Here is an 18,835-nt window from a genome sequence, read left to right as displayed (position 1 = left end):
TTCTGGACTTCTCTGTACCTTTCATCATATTCAGCCTCTAGGGTACCAGTCCCTAGTCTGCTGAGCCAGTTTTACAGGCTGAGCCAAAATAAGAAAATGAAATGAGGCACAGTGACGGACTGGCTTTATCAGTTTTGTGAAAGTTCTGTTTTTTACTTGTCTCTTGGTCTTACTATTTCAGTTTTTGACTTCAAACCTGGTGCCTGGCTCCTCCCCTCCCCGTTTTTCCTGCTATTTTTAAGGCTGTGTTAAATGAATTCAGAATCCCAGTATTTCAAGAGAGATTTAATGGCGTCCTCCTGTCTCTTGCTACTCAAAAAGACACCCACAGAATCACCTGTGAGAGCTTGTTAGAGATGCGGAAGGTTAGGCCCTGCCCTAGAATCTCAATCAGAATCTTTATTTTAACATTATTTCCTGGTATCTGTATGCACATTAGTTTTTGAAAACCACTGCTGTAGTCCATCCTCTGGTTTTATTTATAAAAGGAAAACTTAACAAATACTCAATTCTTCCTGTGTTCAAAGGGCTGAGAATTAAGACAAAAACCTGTGTTCTGGATATGTTTAAAATTAGGGGAGACATGATTTGTCACAATGAGTCCTGCAATAAAGAGAGGAACAGGGTCCTTTGGGGTATGAGGGATTAGGCCTAGGAGGACTTCTCAGAGGAGGTGACCCTTGAGGTTTGCCAGGCCATCGAAGAAGAGAATAGCATTTCAAGCAGAAGGGCAAGCATATGGGGAGACAATAGAAGTGTGAAGATGGCATGTTTGGGATTTGCAAGTATACATCACATCATGAGGTTCTAATGCGGTGAGACTGGATTGTAAATTTGTAAACTTTGCTTTTGTCCTAAAGGCAGTGATTATATGTTTTGAATGCATTGTGCCAGATGTGGTTCCAGACATTTCACTCAAGTTAATCACCCCATGTAGGTACCAATATATTATCACCTCCTTATAGACAAAGAAGCACAATAAATCAGCAAATGCAGCCAGGGAGAGGAATAATCAATGCAATGATGACAAATAGAGGTCAAGTTTGCTAAGAGCCTGAAAAATCCCCATTGGATTTGGCAACTAGATAACTGGCTAGCTTAGTTACTAAATGCAATTTTAACTGAAAGGTGCCTGCACATGTCAGATTAAGATGGTTTTAGGAAAGTATGGGGGTGGGGGTGAGGAAAGAATTGAATCCACATTACTCTTGAAAGTTTGTGAACGGAAGCAGAAACTCCGTGGTGTAGTGGACAGTGGGGCACTGGAGTCAGACCTGGATTTGAACTCTGGCTCTGCCACTTCTGTGTGATGCAGAGTAAGCTGTGCTAAACTGTCCAAGGAAGCTTGTTTCCTTGTTCATAAATGGGATTAATACCTACTTCACAGGGTCGTTTTGAGGATTAAATATATGTGAAATATTTGGAACACAGCAGATACTCCATAAAATGGAACTGTTAAGCTTAAGGGGACGTTTGTTTTTAAAGATGGTAATGTTTATAGGTTGAGAAGCTACAGCCAAGAGGTTGAAAATGAAGAGGGTCTATACGGATGGTAAAGGGTAATCCGTGGTTTTACAGCCTGTTGTGTCTAGTACTCACTCCACTTCTCAAAAGTGACACCCCCAGAATTTACATCTGGAGGAGTTTAGAAACAATCTTAGGAAGTGGGTGCTATCCAAGGGGGGAAAGTGGTGGAGGGGTGGAGGTGGTGGTGGGATGAATTGGGAGATTGGGATTGACATGTATACACTAATATGTATAAAATAGATAACTAATAAGAACCTGCTGTATAAAAAAATAAATAAAATTCAAAAAATAAAGTGGGTGCTGAGGTTGATTTTTGCCTTAAATCTAAGTATGCGTATCAAGCATGAGGTGATCTGGGAAAGGGCTGATGGAGATCCTGGGGCGCTTAAGCCTTTGCAGGTCTCCCTTGGCGCAGATACTTGCCGAGGGCTCTCTGGCGACTTCCGCGCTCTCTAGGTTTCCTTACCACGCGTGTGCCTGACAGTCTCGACCCATTTCCTCTGCGTGAGGCTTGCTGCGGGCCCTCCAAGCGTGTGCCCGCCTCCCTTCCCCCACATCGGGAGACGAACCTGGCGGGTGCCCTGCGCACGCTCAAGAGCCGGCGGACTGAGGCGCCTCCTGGCAACCGGACGCCAGCCTCGGCCTAGGGAGCGAGGCGGCAGCAATGGACCAGCCAATCATGGCCATCGCCTCCGCCGCAGTAAGGGAAGAAGCGAGGCGGGGCGGCCTCGGTACCGCCTTCCTTCCCTACCCTCCCACCTCCACAACAAAGTTCCCCTCGCCGAGCTCCGTCCCAAGTCCCACCTCTCTCTAATCCCGGGCTCTGGCGGCACTCCGCTTCTCCCTACCTTCACGTCTGCACCTGCAGTCCTTTCTTCCCGATCGGTATTTGAGTGCCACTTCGTTTGCTCTCCTCTTCCCTCGCTCTCCCTTATCCTTCCCATTCGCCCTTTGTTTTCTGTGTTGTTTTTTCCCCCTCTTACCTACTGCTAATTGCACTGGACAACTGTTTTAATAGGGTAATTAGATTTCTTTCACTTTCCCCTCTGTCTGCCCAGAGAATGCGTTTTTCCTTCCTTAGTCTATTGGACACGTTTTTGCCCTGCTTCCTACTTTAGTATTTATAAAATATTTGAAAGTATCTTTGTTTAGTTTTTAAATAAATTTGGGCAAGGGATGTCTAGCCCGTCTTGTGTAAAGTGATTCACCCCTGAAGTGAATTGGAAGTGGGAGATAGGTGAAGTTGAGATCACCTGTCTTGGGCAAAACAAAACAGCAGCTGCCAATTACCTTCCTTTAGATGTATCACGTTTACTTCTCCCTTCTTCCCACCTCATTTCCCTGGTCCTAGGTAGAGGTGGAGACCTGTCTCGACCTGCCTGAAAAAGTTTGATTTCTGTGACTATAAATGTGCAACAGAGAAGATTCAACATAAATCTAATAAAGGGAATGTATAGGAAGAAATTCAGACTTAGCAGTGCGTATGAAACAATGCTTTTTTAGAGAAATGCCTATATTTCATAGTAAAACTAAAGCCCAAGGGTACTTGTAAGTGGATATAAATTGCTAGACAGGAATAATTAATTATATCCGTTGACTGATTAGATTGTTTATTATTTTTAATGCCTTGTTGCTTGAGATAACCTATATTTCATAGTAATAACAGAAGTATTCTAAATGAAAGTAGAACTCAATATTTTAATGATTTTACCTAATGGAAATAGCACAAAAGGAAAAAACAACCATGTTCTGTTGACAGTGAAGCTGAAACAAATATGGGATAATAAGTGGGTGTAAAGTACTTACTATGGAAGACAAGAGCGTCCTTGGAAACTGAAGAGTATCAAAATAATCTGCTTCTTAACTTGACGGATGAGATGTTAAAAATAAAAGCTGCCACTTACTGAGCCCTGGTTGTGGGTACAGGTTTTACAATGCCTTATTTTCATGCCAGGCCTGGTGCCGTTTTTTGTATTCCTAAGAGGAAGCTGAGGTTCATGAGGGTTAACTTGCCTAGTGCTCCTAGCCAGTGGCCGAGCTGGAGTTCAAGCCCAAGTCATAGCATATGTAAATCCAGGAAATGGCAGTGTTCAACATTTGCCATGTCGCCAGGAATTTGTATCCCAATATCCCATTAATTTAATGACTATACATTTTTACCTTGAGCTCCCTGAGCCATAAATCTTAATAACAATTATACTAACACAATTTTGGGTTTATACAACTCTTTTCTTCCTAAGAGCACCAAATTTTGTCACCTCTAATTATTCTCATGACATCTCTGTGAGATGGGGATGTTTATTACTCTAATTTACCCAAAGGGAATTTAGATGTTTAAAAAGCACTTAAGATCATAAAATAGTAATTTAAGGAAATATTACAGGCAAAATTTATCATTATGTAGCTTTTATTTTAATTCAGGCTGACCGGTTTGGTACTGGTATCCATTTCTTCAAGTACATGTTTTATAAGTGATATTTAACTTCCAGGGATCACTTCTAAAATGAATAAGCACATTTTATGTTTATTAATAGAAACCAAGCCGGAAGTCATCTTTTGAAAGAGAAGGATGGTGGAGAATAGCATTAACAGTATGTATATTTTCATCCTTTCCTATTCAAAGTATCCTCATTCTTATTGGTATTATAATCAGTCTAACCTGATTAAGTCACTAATACTTAATTTTAAGAAAACAATGGTTGTTCAAATCTACATGGGCCTTATTTCATATTTATAATTTTAGTATCAGCATATGACTGAGAAACTAACTTTAAATTTTGAATGCAGTAAAAGCTTGGAAGTAAAACAACTCTAGGAATCCAGGTGTTTTACAGGATCTCTTGATAAAGTCAACCTAGTTTATGACCTTGGTGAGATTACACAAGGAAGAAAAAGCATGCATTCTGGAAATGTGTTTGATTTTGGTTGTTATTTTACTTAGATAAAAAGTAAGAGTCTATGATAACTTTTGTTAACATGGTCAATGTATGAAAACAAGACGGTAATATACGAAAGAAAGATGACTGGAAGATCTGCCTCTCAAGATACAGTGTTTCTATATGGCAGAAATATTTTCTGTTCACACCTTTCTATAACAGAGGGGCCTCAGGAGCCAAAGCCTCCTTGGAATTGAACTAATTTTAATGGTAGAACTGAGCTGAGTTCTCAGTGGGAAGATGGCCACAAAAGCAGCAGCAACTAAACTGTCAGGTCTGGCCCTTCAGCCATACTGTGGTTGTGATTTGAAAGTACCAAACCTCTTATGGGACTAATTAGGCCATGTGTTCTGCCAATTCATCCTCAGTCTCGTGTTATCATCCTTTAGCTTCCCACTTGAGGGCTAGAAAGAAACACGTGGTATCTACTAAGCAGAAGTAGGATAACTTCTGTTTAGTCACGAAGCTTATCCTGAGGGGGTCTCATGAGAGGCCTGACATTTACAGTCAAATTGAATCTCAAGATTAAGTATCTCTGAAGCTACTTTTTAAAAAGTTAAAACTTCAACTATGGCCGTAACCCATTTGCTATAATTTAGCGATTGTCTCAGAAAGGAAATCATCATGATTGTCTTGAAATATTGTTCTGGGGGGAGTGTTTACTCTATTTGATAGAATCTTATTAAACTGTAAAACAAAGAGAAATGCTACTTAGGAGTGACCTTTGCAAGAATGATGTTTCAAGAGATGTTAACCAGTTTACACACTGACTTTAAAAATGATGTCAATTCTCCACAGAACACTCCTAATCCTGGCACTTACCACTTGAAAACTTTTATTGAAGAATCTCTATTAAATCCAGTGATAGCAACATACAGTTTTAAAAATGAAGGAAGGAAAAAACCACCTCTTCTGCAAAGAAACGATCTGGTACTAAATGACCTTCCCCAGTACATGCCTCCTGACTTCTTGGACTTGTTAAAGAAGCAAGTGGCCACCTACTCGTTTAAAGACAAACCACGGTCAAACCTCAGCACGCTGGTTTACAGAGATCAGGTAAAGCACTACTAGCAGCTGCTTTTGTATGGGAAAGCTACCAAGAAGCCCCGAGGAAAATATTCTCTATACTTAAGAGTGTATCTTCCCCAGGAGAAACTGAAAACCTGTAGAATGCCTTATTCTGTCCAGAAATCAAACAAAGGGCTGTCTCATTTGCAAATATATCCAGCAAGGTGTATCCCTGTGAGACCTCCTCAACCTAAAGTGAGTACATGCGGAAATTTTTTTTCCCTCGCTGGGAACTGTTGGCAGGATTCCCCTGACTTGGGGTCTTATCTGTGATGGGGCCATGCTTCTGGGGCCATGCCCCATCTCTTCTTTTAAAGAGAAAACTTTGCCTTTCAGTCAGTGGTCCTCTTATTAGAGCGTGAGTATAACTATACACCATAGGGAAGCTTTTGCAAGAATTTCTTGTAGAAATGAGCACCCTGGTACCAGGAGGGTCAGGGTGTACTCTCAGCTCCACCAGTTCATGCATCACATTGAGAATTCAGAGAACTGCTTGCTTATAGCCCTGGGCTAGGCTCTTCTGAGAGAAGATGTTCCTGACTTGGAAATATTTAAATAACAACACAATAGCCCATAGATCAAGTGCTGAGATAAATAGTGTAAGAGGAAATGCCAGGGGGTGGGATTGAAAGTCTGGAAGGCTCCCTGGATTGAGTAGGACTCAAGCTGGACCTTGGATAACATATGACATTCGTGTGGTTCTTAACGGTTTGCTGTGAGTTTCCACATATATTCTCCTAGTAGTTCTTCACAGGCATTCTGAGATAGGCAAAACGGATGTTAATCCCCATTTTGCAGATGAGGAAACTGAGATGAATAGAGACGAAGTAACTGGTTCTGAGGCACATAGCTAATAAAGAGGGGAGGCAGTACTTTTAACGGAGGGCTTCTGAGCCCCAATTTGATGCTTTTTCCAGTCTACCTTGCGCCTCTGGCCTTGAATGAGGGACAGGGTTTCAGGGGGTGGAATCCGAGGGAGGCGTTTCACGGGAGGGGCAGAGCACTGTCTGGGGCCTGCCCAAGGGCCAGAGTTGGGACTTGGACTTTGTTATTTGGGACTTTGGGCCTTAATATCTCCCATTTATAAAGGAGCTAATAATAGTATCAGTCTTCACCACCTTATCAGAATAATATGGTGATAACCTGAGAAGATACATTGCCACAGGAGGTTGAATTAAATGGAAGGGGTGTGGTTAGTAGGGTGGACAAGAAGTCTTCAGCAGGACGAGCACGTGTCGTATCCAACCGTGAACCTTCCTGCAGCTTTGCAAATTATAGCTTTGAAACAGGACAGGATGATAAATGTTCATGGGATAAATCTTATCCCGTTTGGTTCAGTGGATGAATACAAACACTAAATTAGACTTTTATGACTTGGTATCAGGTAACCAGGCAACGTGTGAAATCGTTCTGGCCACCTCCAATACAAAATCATTCTTCGTTAGCCTCCCTCACCATTTACTTCTCTTCTGCTTCCTCTCTTCTGGCTTTTAGAGGTTTCTAAGGGTAGGCCCAGGCCCACTTCTGAAAGGAGAAAACATAGATGGTTGGTGTTAGGCAAAATTTAAAGCTTTAAAAGACCAAAAGAGTGTGGCTTACCCAGAGGGATGGATAAAAACCTTCTGAAAACATACTTTTCCTGTTTCTTTCCTTTCTTTCTCCTCTCTCCCTACCTCCCACAAAGGCTTGAGCTCCAGAAACTGGAAGAATTAAATGTTTTCCTAATTTTCTGTTTCAAAGGCATATAATAATATATTCACAAGAGGAGAGCTATTCAGATGTAACCCTGTTTAGTCACCAATAAAATTCATAATTCTGGTAAAGCAACTATACTCCAATAAAAATTAATTAAAAAAAAAAAAAGAAATCCCTGCCTACTCTAAGGCTGTACACATATTCTCCTATGCTTTCTTCTAGAAACTTTATAGTTCTATCTTTTGCATCTAGGCATATGATCCTGCTTGCATTAAAGTGTTTGTATGAAGTGAAGTAGGAGAAAAAAATTCATAATTCTGTTTTTTTAATAGCAGAACTCAGTAAAATAATAATTGGAATTCGAGGTAGATACAGTATACATTATTGTTATTTATTAAGATAGAACAGCATTCTCAAGCGTCATAATTTTTAATAGAATATTCACATTATACCTTGTTAGTGCTGTTCTTCATTTGTAAGAAAGTTTTTACTATTTTTAACACCTTTATTCTGAAGCATGTAACTCAAGAGGAGAATCTATGTCAAAGAATCATATGTGCATGGATATATTTATATTTATATTCACATTTGAATGTGTATGTGGGTATACTCATCTATATCTGGCTCTTTCCAAAGAGTATTTGATATAGACCTACAACTTTTACAGTACTTTTTTTTTTATTAGAGAAATAATGTTTTTATTTCAGAATATATGTACAGAAGTGGGGCCTTTTCTCTCCATTATATAATTTTATGACCTGCTTTTTCCCAGTGTTGCAGTCATCCCAGTAACCCCTGTGTTACTCCACCTTATTTCTGGATGATTTTAGCTCCCTTTGCACCCTGTCACTCTTTCCACTACTCCTGTCATAATTTCAGTACACGCATAGATGATGATTTTCCAACAATCTGGCTTCTCAGTTTCTTGAACTCTCCTGCACTTCAGCCCTCACTCCTTAAATTTTTTTCAACACCAATCATTTCAACCCTCCTTAATTTCAGTTGCATGCATCCCACTCTGATCACTCTCCCCTGATCTTCTGCCTTACCCACTCTAGTATCCCAACCTCAACAAATTTTCTGTTCCCACCTAGTCTACAATCCATTGATCCCACTGTTGCCCGAAAAATGAGTTTGCCTCCTGGTGGGTGTCGAACCAAAAGATACAACTAAGCCAAAGAGCGGGAGGAGGAAGGATTTATTACTTGCAGCGAGTTAGGAGAAAACAGGTATCTTTCCCAAAGCAGTGTCTCCCCAACACCAAAATTGGGGAAGTCTAAAGCTAAAGGTACATGCATATTCATGAGGGGGCTTGAGCAGAGGAGAATTCAGCGTAGGATCAGGGCAAAGGTCGACAGAGTCCAAGCTTTAGTCGACTGAAGTCAGGAGGGTCAGCATCATCCTTCTATCCTCCACCTGGGTGGAGGCCTTAGTTCCTGCAGAACTCAAAGACGTGTATCAAATTGTTACGTATATCCCTTGAGGAGGAACTGGGACTCTGTTTTATTGCTGACCTATTGTTCCTTGACTGCTTTTCCTCTGTTCCTGCATTTCCTCACTTCCCTTAAGATCATTAATTACCGAGGCCAGGCTTAGATCACAAAATGGCTTAGGCCAAAAATGGCTTCTCTTATGTCAGGAAAGCCATGCCTGGTTCTCTTCCTCTGGGGACTCCCTACCCTATCTGCTTATACTACCACCTTTCATTGCCTCTCAACTTTCAGTGCTTGCTTTCCTTTCAAAGCTGAAGTTAATCATTAGAGTTACTCCCTGCACACGCCCTCAATTCCCTGGCCCCTGATGGTTCATCTTACTTGTTTGGCAAAGCCACAACCCTGGTCAAATCTCTCTTCGAACTTTGAACCTGCATCTGTGTAGCCAAATGACTAGTCTCATTTTAAATTCTTCACCTCCTGTGGGCCCAGAATGGACTTCCCTAGTCTGTTTACTCTCCCATTTTCCTGGGTAGCTTTCTCTCACATCTCCCCTCTTTCCAAACCCCTGACACCTCCTCCTCAATCCTCATTCTTGTTTTCCTCTTCTCAGCCTTTTGGCCGGTTCAGCCCCTCTTCCCTGCCCTCTTCCTGTTGGAGCGCCAGGCACGCAACACCTCTTCCCCATCTACACTCACTCCCCGCTGATCTGATTCAGTCTCAAGGCTTTGAACACCAGTTATTTGTTTGTGATTTCCGAATGTATATCTCCTGCCCAGCCTTCTCTGTTGAACTCCAGACTTGTATATCCAACTGCCTTTTTGACTTCTCCATTTTATGTCGAATTTAGGGTTTCTCACCCTTGGCACTATTGACTCTTGGGTCAGGATAATTCTTTGTGGTAGGGGGCGGTTCTGTAGGATGTTTAGCAGCATTTCAGAATAATTAGATGCCAATTAGCAATCCCCCCTCCCAGTTGTAACAACTGAAACTGTCTCCAGACATTGCCCAAATGTCCCCTGAGGAAGTGGGGAACCAAAAACCAAAAAAACACTCCTGATTGAGAACCTCTGGGTTCAGGCTTTGTGATAGTCGGCGTGATCTCTGAGTGGCTGTTTTCAGGGCCAACACGTTGATGGTGGATAGGCTTCATTTGTGACCTCATCTCTTGTGTCTCCCCTCACTCTCATCCTGCCCCACTGGCCTCATCCTGGCTGCTTCTTGAATTTGCTACTCCCACTCTGACCTCAGGGTCTTTGCACTGGATCTTCCTTCATATGCTCTTATCCCAGATATCTGCATGGCTTACCCCCTCTCCTTCAAGTCTTTGTTCAAGTGTCACCTTCTCAATGAGCCTCATTTAAATTGGCCACCTGACACTCCTGACCTTCCTACCCTGCTCCTTCATTGTTTCCATAGCACCTAGAGCCCTCAGTATACTATATAATTTATTTGCACTTTGCATTTATTATTTGTTGTCTGCCTCCTTCCGTGAGAGTGAAGCTTCATGAGGACATGAATACTTATCCGCTTTGTTCACTGTTATATCTTTGCCTCTAGAACAGTGTCTGATGGTTAATATTTGTTGAATGCATGAATGAATTAATGATTGCTTACATTTCTGAAATCTGACTCGGCCTTACTCATTTTGGTTCCTTGGATGTGTGATTATCTTTGACTGTGTGTTGCTCGTTCCCACTGAAAGGTTGTTTTCATGAATTCCCTAAGATGAAAGCCTTTTTCCTTCAGAGAAGGTTTGCTTTTGGTTCTGCTAATACTTAGGGGAGCTACCAGTTTGGTGCCACTTGAAATACACTGCTTATGTATTCTTGGATCACTCTAGTGATGGGCATTTGGACTGAATCCATGAAAGGAACCAGCCCACGGTTACAGTCTCTCAAGGGTGTGTTTCTTCCCCCTCTCCCAATTCTCCTTAGCACCAAGACAACTCTTTTTGCAGTCCCTAGCATTGGGGTGAGGTGGTAGGTTTGCTTTCAGGAAGTTCCCTTTTAGGGCCTCCAATTCCTGTTGGTAGGACTTCCATTAAATCAGCAACATTGATGGTCCAGGCTTTGGCCTCTGGATCCTTATAGGGCTCTGAAGTTCACTCAAACCCAGCTCTGTTCCTCTGCTGAGTTTGGTCTGGACCAGCATACATCCTCTGAGCAAAACTGGGCCATTTGCCTGTCTGGTTTCTTGCTATCTCTTGGTTTGGGGGGTTTATATTCCTTATTGTCATCAATTTCAAATCTTTTTAAAAGCTCTTGTCTATTTTTATTATTTCAACTCTCATTTCTAGTAGTTGTCTGCAGTGGGAATTTTCATCATCCAAATAACCTAGGCTGCCATTAGCAGAAAGCAGAACTCTTTTTTTCCCTTGGAAGTATATTGTGAATCTTTTCCACACCATCATGTATTCTCTACATCATTTTAAATAGCTGCATAGTGTTCTACTGTAAGGACATAACCTAATACTAATACTGCATAGTCAGGCATTTCCTGCTTTTAGTCAGAGAGTGGAGTTGTTGAGGAAAGGGCATGTAGATGTCTAAGTCTTTTGAGATGCATTGCCAAAATGCCCCACAGAAAAATTGTGCCCCAGTGCCACTCCACCTTGCAGAGTATCAGTCCAGGACCATTTAAAATGCACTGTTTATGTTTTCAACTGGAAACCTGGATCCAGTGATTTAAATGGGAAAGTTTAAAGCCTAAGCTTGAAATCAACATGGTAGGGGAGTTTCAGAGCAACCCAAAGTCAAATAAGTCTGTGCCAGAGTTTCCCTACAATGAAGGGGGCGAGGAGAAGATGGTGACTCTGCCCCAGTCTGTAGGCAATGAGTCAGTACTGGCCAAGGTCAGCCAATGCAGAAGAGTAGAGTGCTATCAGGGAGTGAAGGTGCAAGGGAGTTTCAAGAAACACTGACCACTAACTGCATGGCTTCAACACTCTTGCATCAAAGGGTAAAAATGAGTCATGCTCTCTTATAACGCAATTGAAATGGACATTCTGGTTTAAAAATGAGCAAAGACACCAAAAAAAACTATTAGAACTAATAAATGAATTTGGTAAAGTTGCAGGGTACGAGATTAATATACAGAAATCTGTTGCTTTTCTATGCTCTAATAATGAACTGTCAGAAAGAGAAAGCAAGAAGACAATCTCAGTTAAAATCACAGCAAAAAGCATAAAATACCCAGGAATAAACTTAACCAAGGAGGTGAAAGGCTTATACTCTGAAAACTATAAAATACTGATGAAGGAAATTGAAAGTGATACAAAGAGATGGAAAGATATTTCACATTCATGGCTTGGAAGAATTAGTATGGTTAAAACGTCCATACTTCCCAAAGAAATCTACAGATTTAATGTAATCCCTATGAAAATACCCATGACATTTTTCATATAACTAGAACAAATAATCCTAAAATTTATATGGAACCACAGAAGACCCTGAATAGCCAAAGCAATCTTGAGATAAAAGAACAAAGCCAGAATTATGACTCTCCCTGACTTCAGACTATACTACAAAGCTATAGTGATCAAAACAGCATGGTACTGGCACAAAAACAGACACATAGATTAGTGGAACAGAATAGAGAGCCCAGAAGCAAACCCACGCACTTACGGTCAGTTAAGCTATGACAAAGGAGGCAAGAATATACAATGGGGAAAAGACTGTCTTGTCAGTAAGTGCTGCTGGGAAAACTGGGCAGCTACATGTGAAAGAATGAAATTAGAACATTTTCCCACATCATATACAAAAATAAACTCAATGGATTAAAGACCTAAATGTAAGACCAGAAACCATAAAACTTCTAGAACGAAACATAGGCAGAACACTCTCTGACATAAATTGCTGCAGTATTTTTTTGGATATGTCTCCTCAGGCAAAGGAAACTAAAGCAAAAGTAAACAAATGGGACCTAATTAAATTTAAAAGCTTTTGCACAGCAAAGGAAACCATCAACAAAATGAAAAGACAACCTACTAAACGGGAGAAAATATTTGCAAATGATATGACCAATAAGGAAGGTATTAATATACAAAATAAATAAACAGTTCACACAACTCAATATATAAAAAAAAAAAAAACCCCCAAACCAAGACAATTAAAAATGGTAGAAGACCTGAATAGACATTTTTCCAAAGAAGACATACAGATGGCCAGCAGGCACATGAAAAGATGCTCAACATTGCTAATGATCAGAGAAATGCAAATAAAAATGAACAAATGATACGAGCTAGCAATTCACAAAGAGATATACCAGTTGCTAAAAAACATAAAGTGATGCTTGGCTTCCACTAATTATTAAATAATTACAAAAGAACAAAAGCAGGTAGACACAATTTTTTGCCTGTCAGATGATCAACAATTTAAGTTGGATGATACCCATTATATTGGCAAAGAGAGTACAGAAAGAGATATTCTGTATGCATACAAATTGTTGCAAGTATTTTGGAGGGTGGTTTGACGATTATTGTTCATATTTTAAATGCACATAGGGACCATTCCACTGTCAGGAATTTACCCTAAAAATGGTCTTTTTAAAAAATATATTTATTTTATTTATTTAATTTCTTTATTTTTTTGGGTGCGTCAGGTCTTAGGTGCAGCATGCAGGATCCTTCGTTGCTGCGTGCGAGCTTCTCTAGTTGTGGTGTGCGGTCTTCTCTCTAGTTGTGGTGTGGAGTTTTTTTTTTCTCTCTCTGGTGTGACGCACCGGCTCCAGGCACACGTGGGCTCTATAGTTTGCGGCACACAGGCTCTCTCATTGAGGCGCACGAGCTCAGTAGTTCCTACAAATAGTCTTATTAAAGTACAGTGAGATACTTATATAAAATACTGCAGCATTGTTCATAAATTTATCTAACTAGAGGGCTAGTTATATAATGGTACATCCATACAATGCTGTGCTACTATTAAAAATAATGAGGTATATCTATCTGTGTTGATATGGAAGCATCTCCAAGGTATAGTATTAAATGAAAAAACTCAAGGAACAGACCAATATTTATAGCATAATCCCATTTGTGAAAATAAAAACAAATATATATATGATGTTAAATGCATATTGTTTTCTTGGGTGATACTTAAGCAATCATTAACAGTGGTTTCCATTTAGGAAGCAGAGGTTAAGTAGGGGGCAAAGAGACTTACCTTTAATTTTTTTTTCTTTCTATAGATTTGACTTGTTTTCAGTGTGCAAGTAATAGTCTTTTCAATCATGTTCATTTGTAGAAATCAAAATTTTTTCCAACTAATATTTTTGCTCTTATTTCCTTTCATTTTCCATTTTAAAACTTATTCACTTCCTAGGCTGGAGACATTTCAATGAAAAGCACAATTAAACAAAATTTAAAATTTCCTAAAACTTCTGTCTAGGTTAGCTTTAGCATTGTCTTAGAAGATGAAACTTATGTGAAAAGAAACAAATGTGGTGATTCTGCCCCCCCACCTCCCAATATCTGTTTTAGGTCAAAAGGAGGTAGGCAGGATGGAATGGCACCCCTATTAACTCAGAGAATGAATCCAAGGATCCATTTCAGTGTGTTCAAAAGACATCCTTGAACAGCTGATTGGGAGATGATGGTGGAGAAAATCTAACCGGTTCATTGGTTTTTGTTAGCTGTGTTCATAGCTGCGATCAAGTATCTCTGAAGACATGTTTATTTGCAAAGTGCTCCATGGTAAAATAACGGCCGAAGGAATGAATTTTCAACAGGATGGTTTTTCATTGAGCAAGGTATCAACAGAGAGAAACTTTGTGCCTAGGAGGGGGCTGGCAGGTAATACTTCAGGGAACCGAAGACTTAAGTGTTAGAATAATGAAGAGCAAAGCATACATAAGATGGAACAATTCATCATGCAATTAAGTGAAAAAAAATGGTGCTCAAAGTTGGCTCATTTAGCAGATATTATTTGAGGATGAACTCTCATAGAGCAACTGCAAGGCAGAGCAATGATTGTCACAAGTAAATTTGTGAAGAGAATGGTAAATGAAAGTGAATCTGAAAGACGGATACAGAAGACATCTCAGGGACTGGGACTCACATAGTTTCTGGAGCTGATGAAAATTGCAGGGTGCTGGTAAGAACAACATCATTGGTACCATTAGGCAGACATCTTTTGGAGAAAGTCCAATGTTGTCTATTTCTCAGACCATAAAGATGTCTGGGTGGTGAGTCACTGATACTTCCATGTGAAGCAAGAGACCGTTTCTCAGAGAAGAAGACACACTGGATGAAATTTCCACCAGTAGTACCTAAAAATATTGTACCTGACAGTCTTTTGGCTGCATTCATCTTATGAGTATCCTGATAGGATTTCTAACGGACTGAAAAATCCACCGTAGAAGAGACTGTCTCTCTGCCCGTTGTGAAACATTGCAAACTACCTGGGTGGCTCCACTATCCTTGAGTCTGTGGATATTAGCCCTGAGGTAAGGGAAATAAGGGAGTGTCAGGAACTGGTAAGTACAGAGAGTGGGATGTGTGAAGGAAGGAAGGGAGGGAAGGAAAGAGAATGAGAAGCCAGGGGAAGACTGACCGGACCTCCAGAACTTCCTATGTTCAAGGAGCTGGCAGGGAAGAGTTATATTACCGAATCCTGGGAAGAATCCTTCCCAAAATGGAAGGATTCTACGGTGTTCCTCCTTCTTAGAATCCCTCTCTTGCCTCCCTCAAGGAAGTCTTACCTTCCTTAAAACCCCACTCAAATCTCACTGTCTTTACCATCTTTAGATCCCACAGTTGGATTTATTTATTTAATTATTTCCCCCCAGCTTTATTGAGGTGTAATTGACAAATAAAATCGAATATATTTAAGGTGTACAACATGATGATTTGTTTTATATACACACACACACACACACACACACACACACATATTGTGAAATGATTACCACAATCAAGTTAATTAGCACATCCATCACCTCACACGGTTACCATTTTGTGTGTGTGTGTGATAAGAGCACATAAGATTGGGGACTTCCCTGGCAGTCCAGTGGTTAAGACGCCACACTTCTACTGTGCGGGTTCGATCCCTCGTTGCGGAACTAAGATCCCACATGCCATGCGACACAGCCAAATAATTAAAAGAAAAACAAAAAAACAAAACCACAAAGCACATAAGATCTTCTCTCTTAGCAATTTTCAAGTATACAATACAGTATTATTAACTATAGTCACCATGCTGTACATTTTATCTCCAGAACTTATTCATCTTATAATAAAGTTTGTACCTTTTGACCAACATCTCCCCATTTCCCCCACCTGCCAATCTGGGAACCACCATTTTACTCTCTGTTTCTATGAGTACAACCCTTTTAGATTGCACATATAAGTGTTACAAAACGGTATTTGTCTTTCTCTGGCTTATTCAACTTGGCATAATGTTCTCCAGGTTCATCCATGTTGTTGCAAATGGCAGGCTTTCCTTCTTTTTTATGGCTGAACAACATTCCAATATAGTATATGCATTAAGGGAATATATATCACATTTTCATTATCCATTCACCCATGGATGGGCGCCTAGGTTATTTCCATAGCTCGGTTATTGTGAATAATGCTGCAGTGAACATGGGACTGCAGGTATCTCTTCTAAATATTGATTTTGTTTCCTTCAGATATATACCCAGAAGTGGGATTGCTAGATCATATGGTAGTTCTGTTTTTATTTTTTGAGGAGCCTCCATACTGTTTTCCATAATGGCTATATAATTTTATATTCCCACCAAAGTGCACAAGGGTTCCCTTTTCTCCACATCCTCACCAACACTAGTTATTTCTTGTCTTTTTGATAATAGCCATTCTAACTGGTGTGAGGTGATATCTCATTGTGGTTTTGATTTTCATTTCCCTGATGATTAGTGATGTTGAGCACCTTTCCATGTACTTGTTGGTCATTTGTATGTCTTCTATGGAAAAGTGTCTTATTCAGGTCTTTTGCCCATTTTTAAATTTGATTACTTGTCTTTTTGCTATTGAGTTGTATGAGTTCCTTATATATTTTAGATATTAACACCTTATCAGATATATGGTTTGCAAATATTTTCTCCCATTCCTTAGGTTGCCTTTGCATTTTATTGATTGTTTCCTTGGCTATACTTTGATGTAGTCCCACTTGTTTATTTTTTCTTTTGTTGCCTGTACTTTTGGTGTCATATCTAAAAAAATCATTTCCGAGACCAATGTCAAGGAGATTTTTCTATATGTTTTCTTTTAGGTGTTTTATCATTTCATATGTTATGTTTAAGTATTCAATCATTTTGAGTTAGTATTTGTGCATAAGATAGGGTTTAGTTTTGTTCTTTTGCATGTGGATATCCAGTCTCCCCAATACCATTTATTGAAGGGACTATCCTTTCCCTATTGTGTATTCTTGGTGCCCTTGTCAAAGATTAGTTGACTGTTTCTGTGTGGATTTATTTCTGGGCTCTCTATTTTCTTCCATTAGTCTATGTGTCTCTTTTTTTCTGGTATCATACTGTTTTGATTACTGTAGCTCTGCAATATAGTTTGAAATCAGGAAGTGTGATCTCTCCAGCTTTGTTCTTCTTTCTCAAGATTGCTTTGACTATCTGGTGGGGCCGTTTGTGGTTCCATACTGAATTTAGGATCGTTTCTTCTATATCTTTGAAAAAATGCTACTGGGATTTTGATAGGAATTGCACTGAACCTGTAGATTGCTTTGGATAATATGGATATTTTAACAATATTAATTCTTCTAATCCATAAACATGGGATATCTTTCCATTTATTTGTGTCTTCTTCAGTTTCTTTCATCAGTGTCTTATAGTTTTCAGTGTACAGATCTTCCATCTCCTTAGTTAAATTTATTCCTAAGTATTTTATGTTTTGATGCTATTGTAAATGAGATTGTTTTCGTAATTTCTTTTTCAGATACTTCATTGTTAGTGTATAGGAACTCAACTGATTTTTTTTTTCAACTGATTTTTGTATGTTGTTTTTGTATCCTGCAACTTTACTGAATTTGCTTATTAGTTCAAACAGTTTTTTGGTGGAGTCTTTAGAGTTTTTTATATATAAGATTATGTCATCTGCAAACAGGGACAGTTTTACTTCTTCCTTTCCAATTTGGTTGCCTTTTATTTCTTTTTCTTGCCTAATTACTCTGGCTAGGACTTCCAGTACTGTGTTGAATAGGAATGGAGACATAGGCACCCTTGTCCTGTTCCTGACCTTAGAGGAAATGCTTTTAGCTTTTCACCATTGAGTATGTGATGTTAGCTCTTGGTCACCCAGTTGGGTTAATCTCTCCCTATCCCCGACCTCTCCAATCTTTCTTTTAGTGTCGATTATAGTGTTTTATATTAGCATTGTTTATGTATTATGAGAACACTGCTGTATTCCCCACCATACCTAGCACAGTTCTTTACCAACAGAGCAGGCTCACTAATTGGTGGTCAATTGGATTTGTTGAATCTAGTACATTTAAAATATGATTAATTGTACAGCATTTTTCTCCATACCACTGTAGGCATACTGTCATAATATTCACCATGAAAAGTGAATATCTGTTGAGTGTTTTGAAGCTCTACCTTTGAAAGTGTACCTTTTCCACTCTTAAAATAGAAAATAAATTATATAATGTTGTATGGTAATAAAATAAAGGATTATGAATGATAGATAATAAAGTGAGTTTGAGACCTGTATTAATCTATTATTGGTGTCCTTGTCCATTCTGTGTAGTCAATTCAGCTTTCGCCAGGACAATACGAGCTACTTCCTGCACCAGTTCCCAAGCATGCTTCCAGGTAATTATATACTTATTAAATTGCTTTTACTAGTTTCACTCTTGCCTTTCTATTTACATACTTAACCACCAACACTAATGACTTTTTTTTTGGCTGCATTGGGTCTTCGTTGCCGTGCATGGGCTTCTCATTGTGGTGGCTTCTCTTGTGGAGCACGGGCTCTAGGCACGTGGGCTTCAGTAGTGGCAGCACGTGGGTTCAGTAGTTGTGGTGCGTGGGCTCTAGGGCATGTGGGCTTCAATAGTGTGGCACTCAGGCTTAGTTGCTCCGCGGCATGTGTGATATTCCAGGACCAGGGATCTAACCTGTGTCCCCTGCACTGGCAGATGGATTCTTAACCACTGCACCACCAGGGAAGTCCCAACACTAATGACTTTTAAACCTCATTTATGCCCATCA

The 18,835-nt window shown here is 39.8% G+C and overlaps 1 protein-coding gene across 1 annotated transcript in view; it reads left to right on the top strand.

Annotated features, from left to right (window-relative positions):
• The first annotated feature begins 2,191 nt into the window (after positions 1-2,191).
• STPG4 (sperm-tail PG-rich repeat containing 4) overlaps positions 2,192-18,835 on the top strand; it is a 39,087-nt gene continuing 22,443 nt past the window's right edge. Inside the window, exons 1-4 of the mRNA XM_061168506.1 lie at positions 2,192-2,227; positions 4,062-4,118; positions 5,262-5,519; positions 18,372-18,436. Coding sequence (XP_061024489.1) covers positions 2,192-2,227; positions 4,062-4,118; positions 5,262-5,519; positions 18,372-18,436 — 416 coding nt within the window. The remainder of the gene's footprint in view (positions 2,228-4,061; positions 4,119-5,261; positions 5,520-18,371; positions 18,437-18,835) is intronic.

This window comes from Eubalaena glacialis, chromosome 14, assembly GCF_028564815.1.
Source record: "Eubalaena glacialis isolate mEubGla1 chromosome 14, mEubGla1.1.hap2.+ XY, whole genome shotgun sequence".
NCBI classification, from domain to species: domain Eukaryota; kingdom Metazoa; phylum Chordata; class Mammalia; order Artiodactyla; family Balaenidae; genus Eubalaena; species Eubalaena glacialis.
This window is presented reverse-complemented; position numbering and strand designations above follow the sequence as displayed.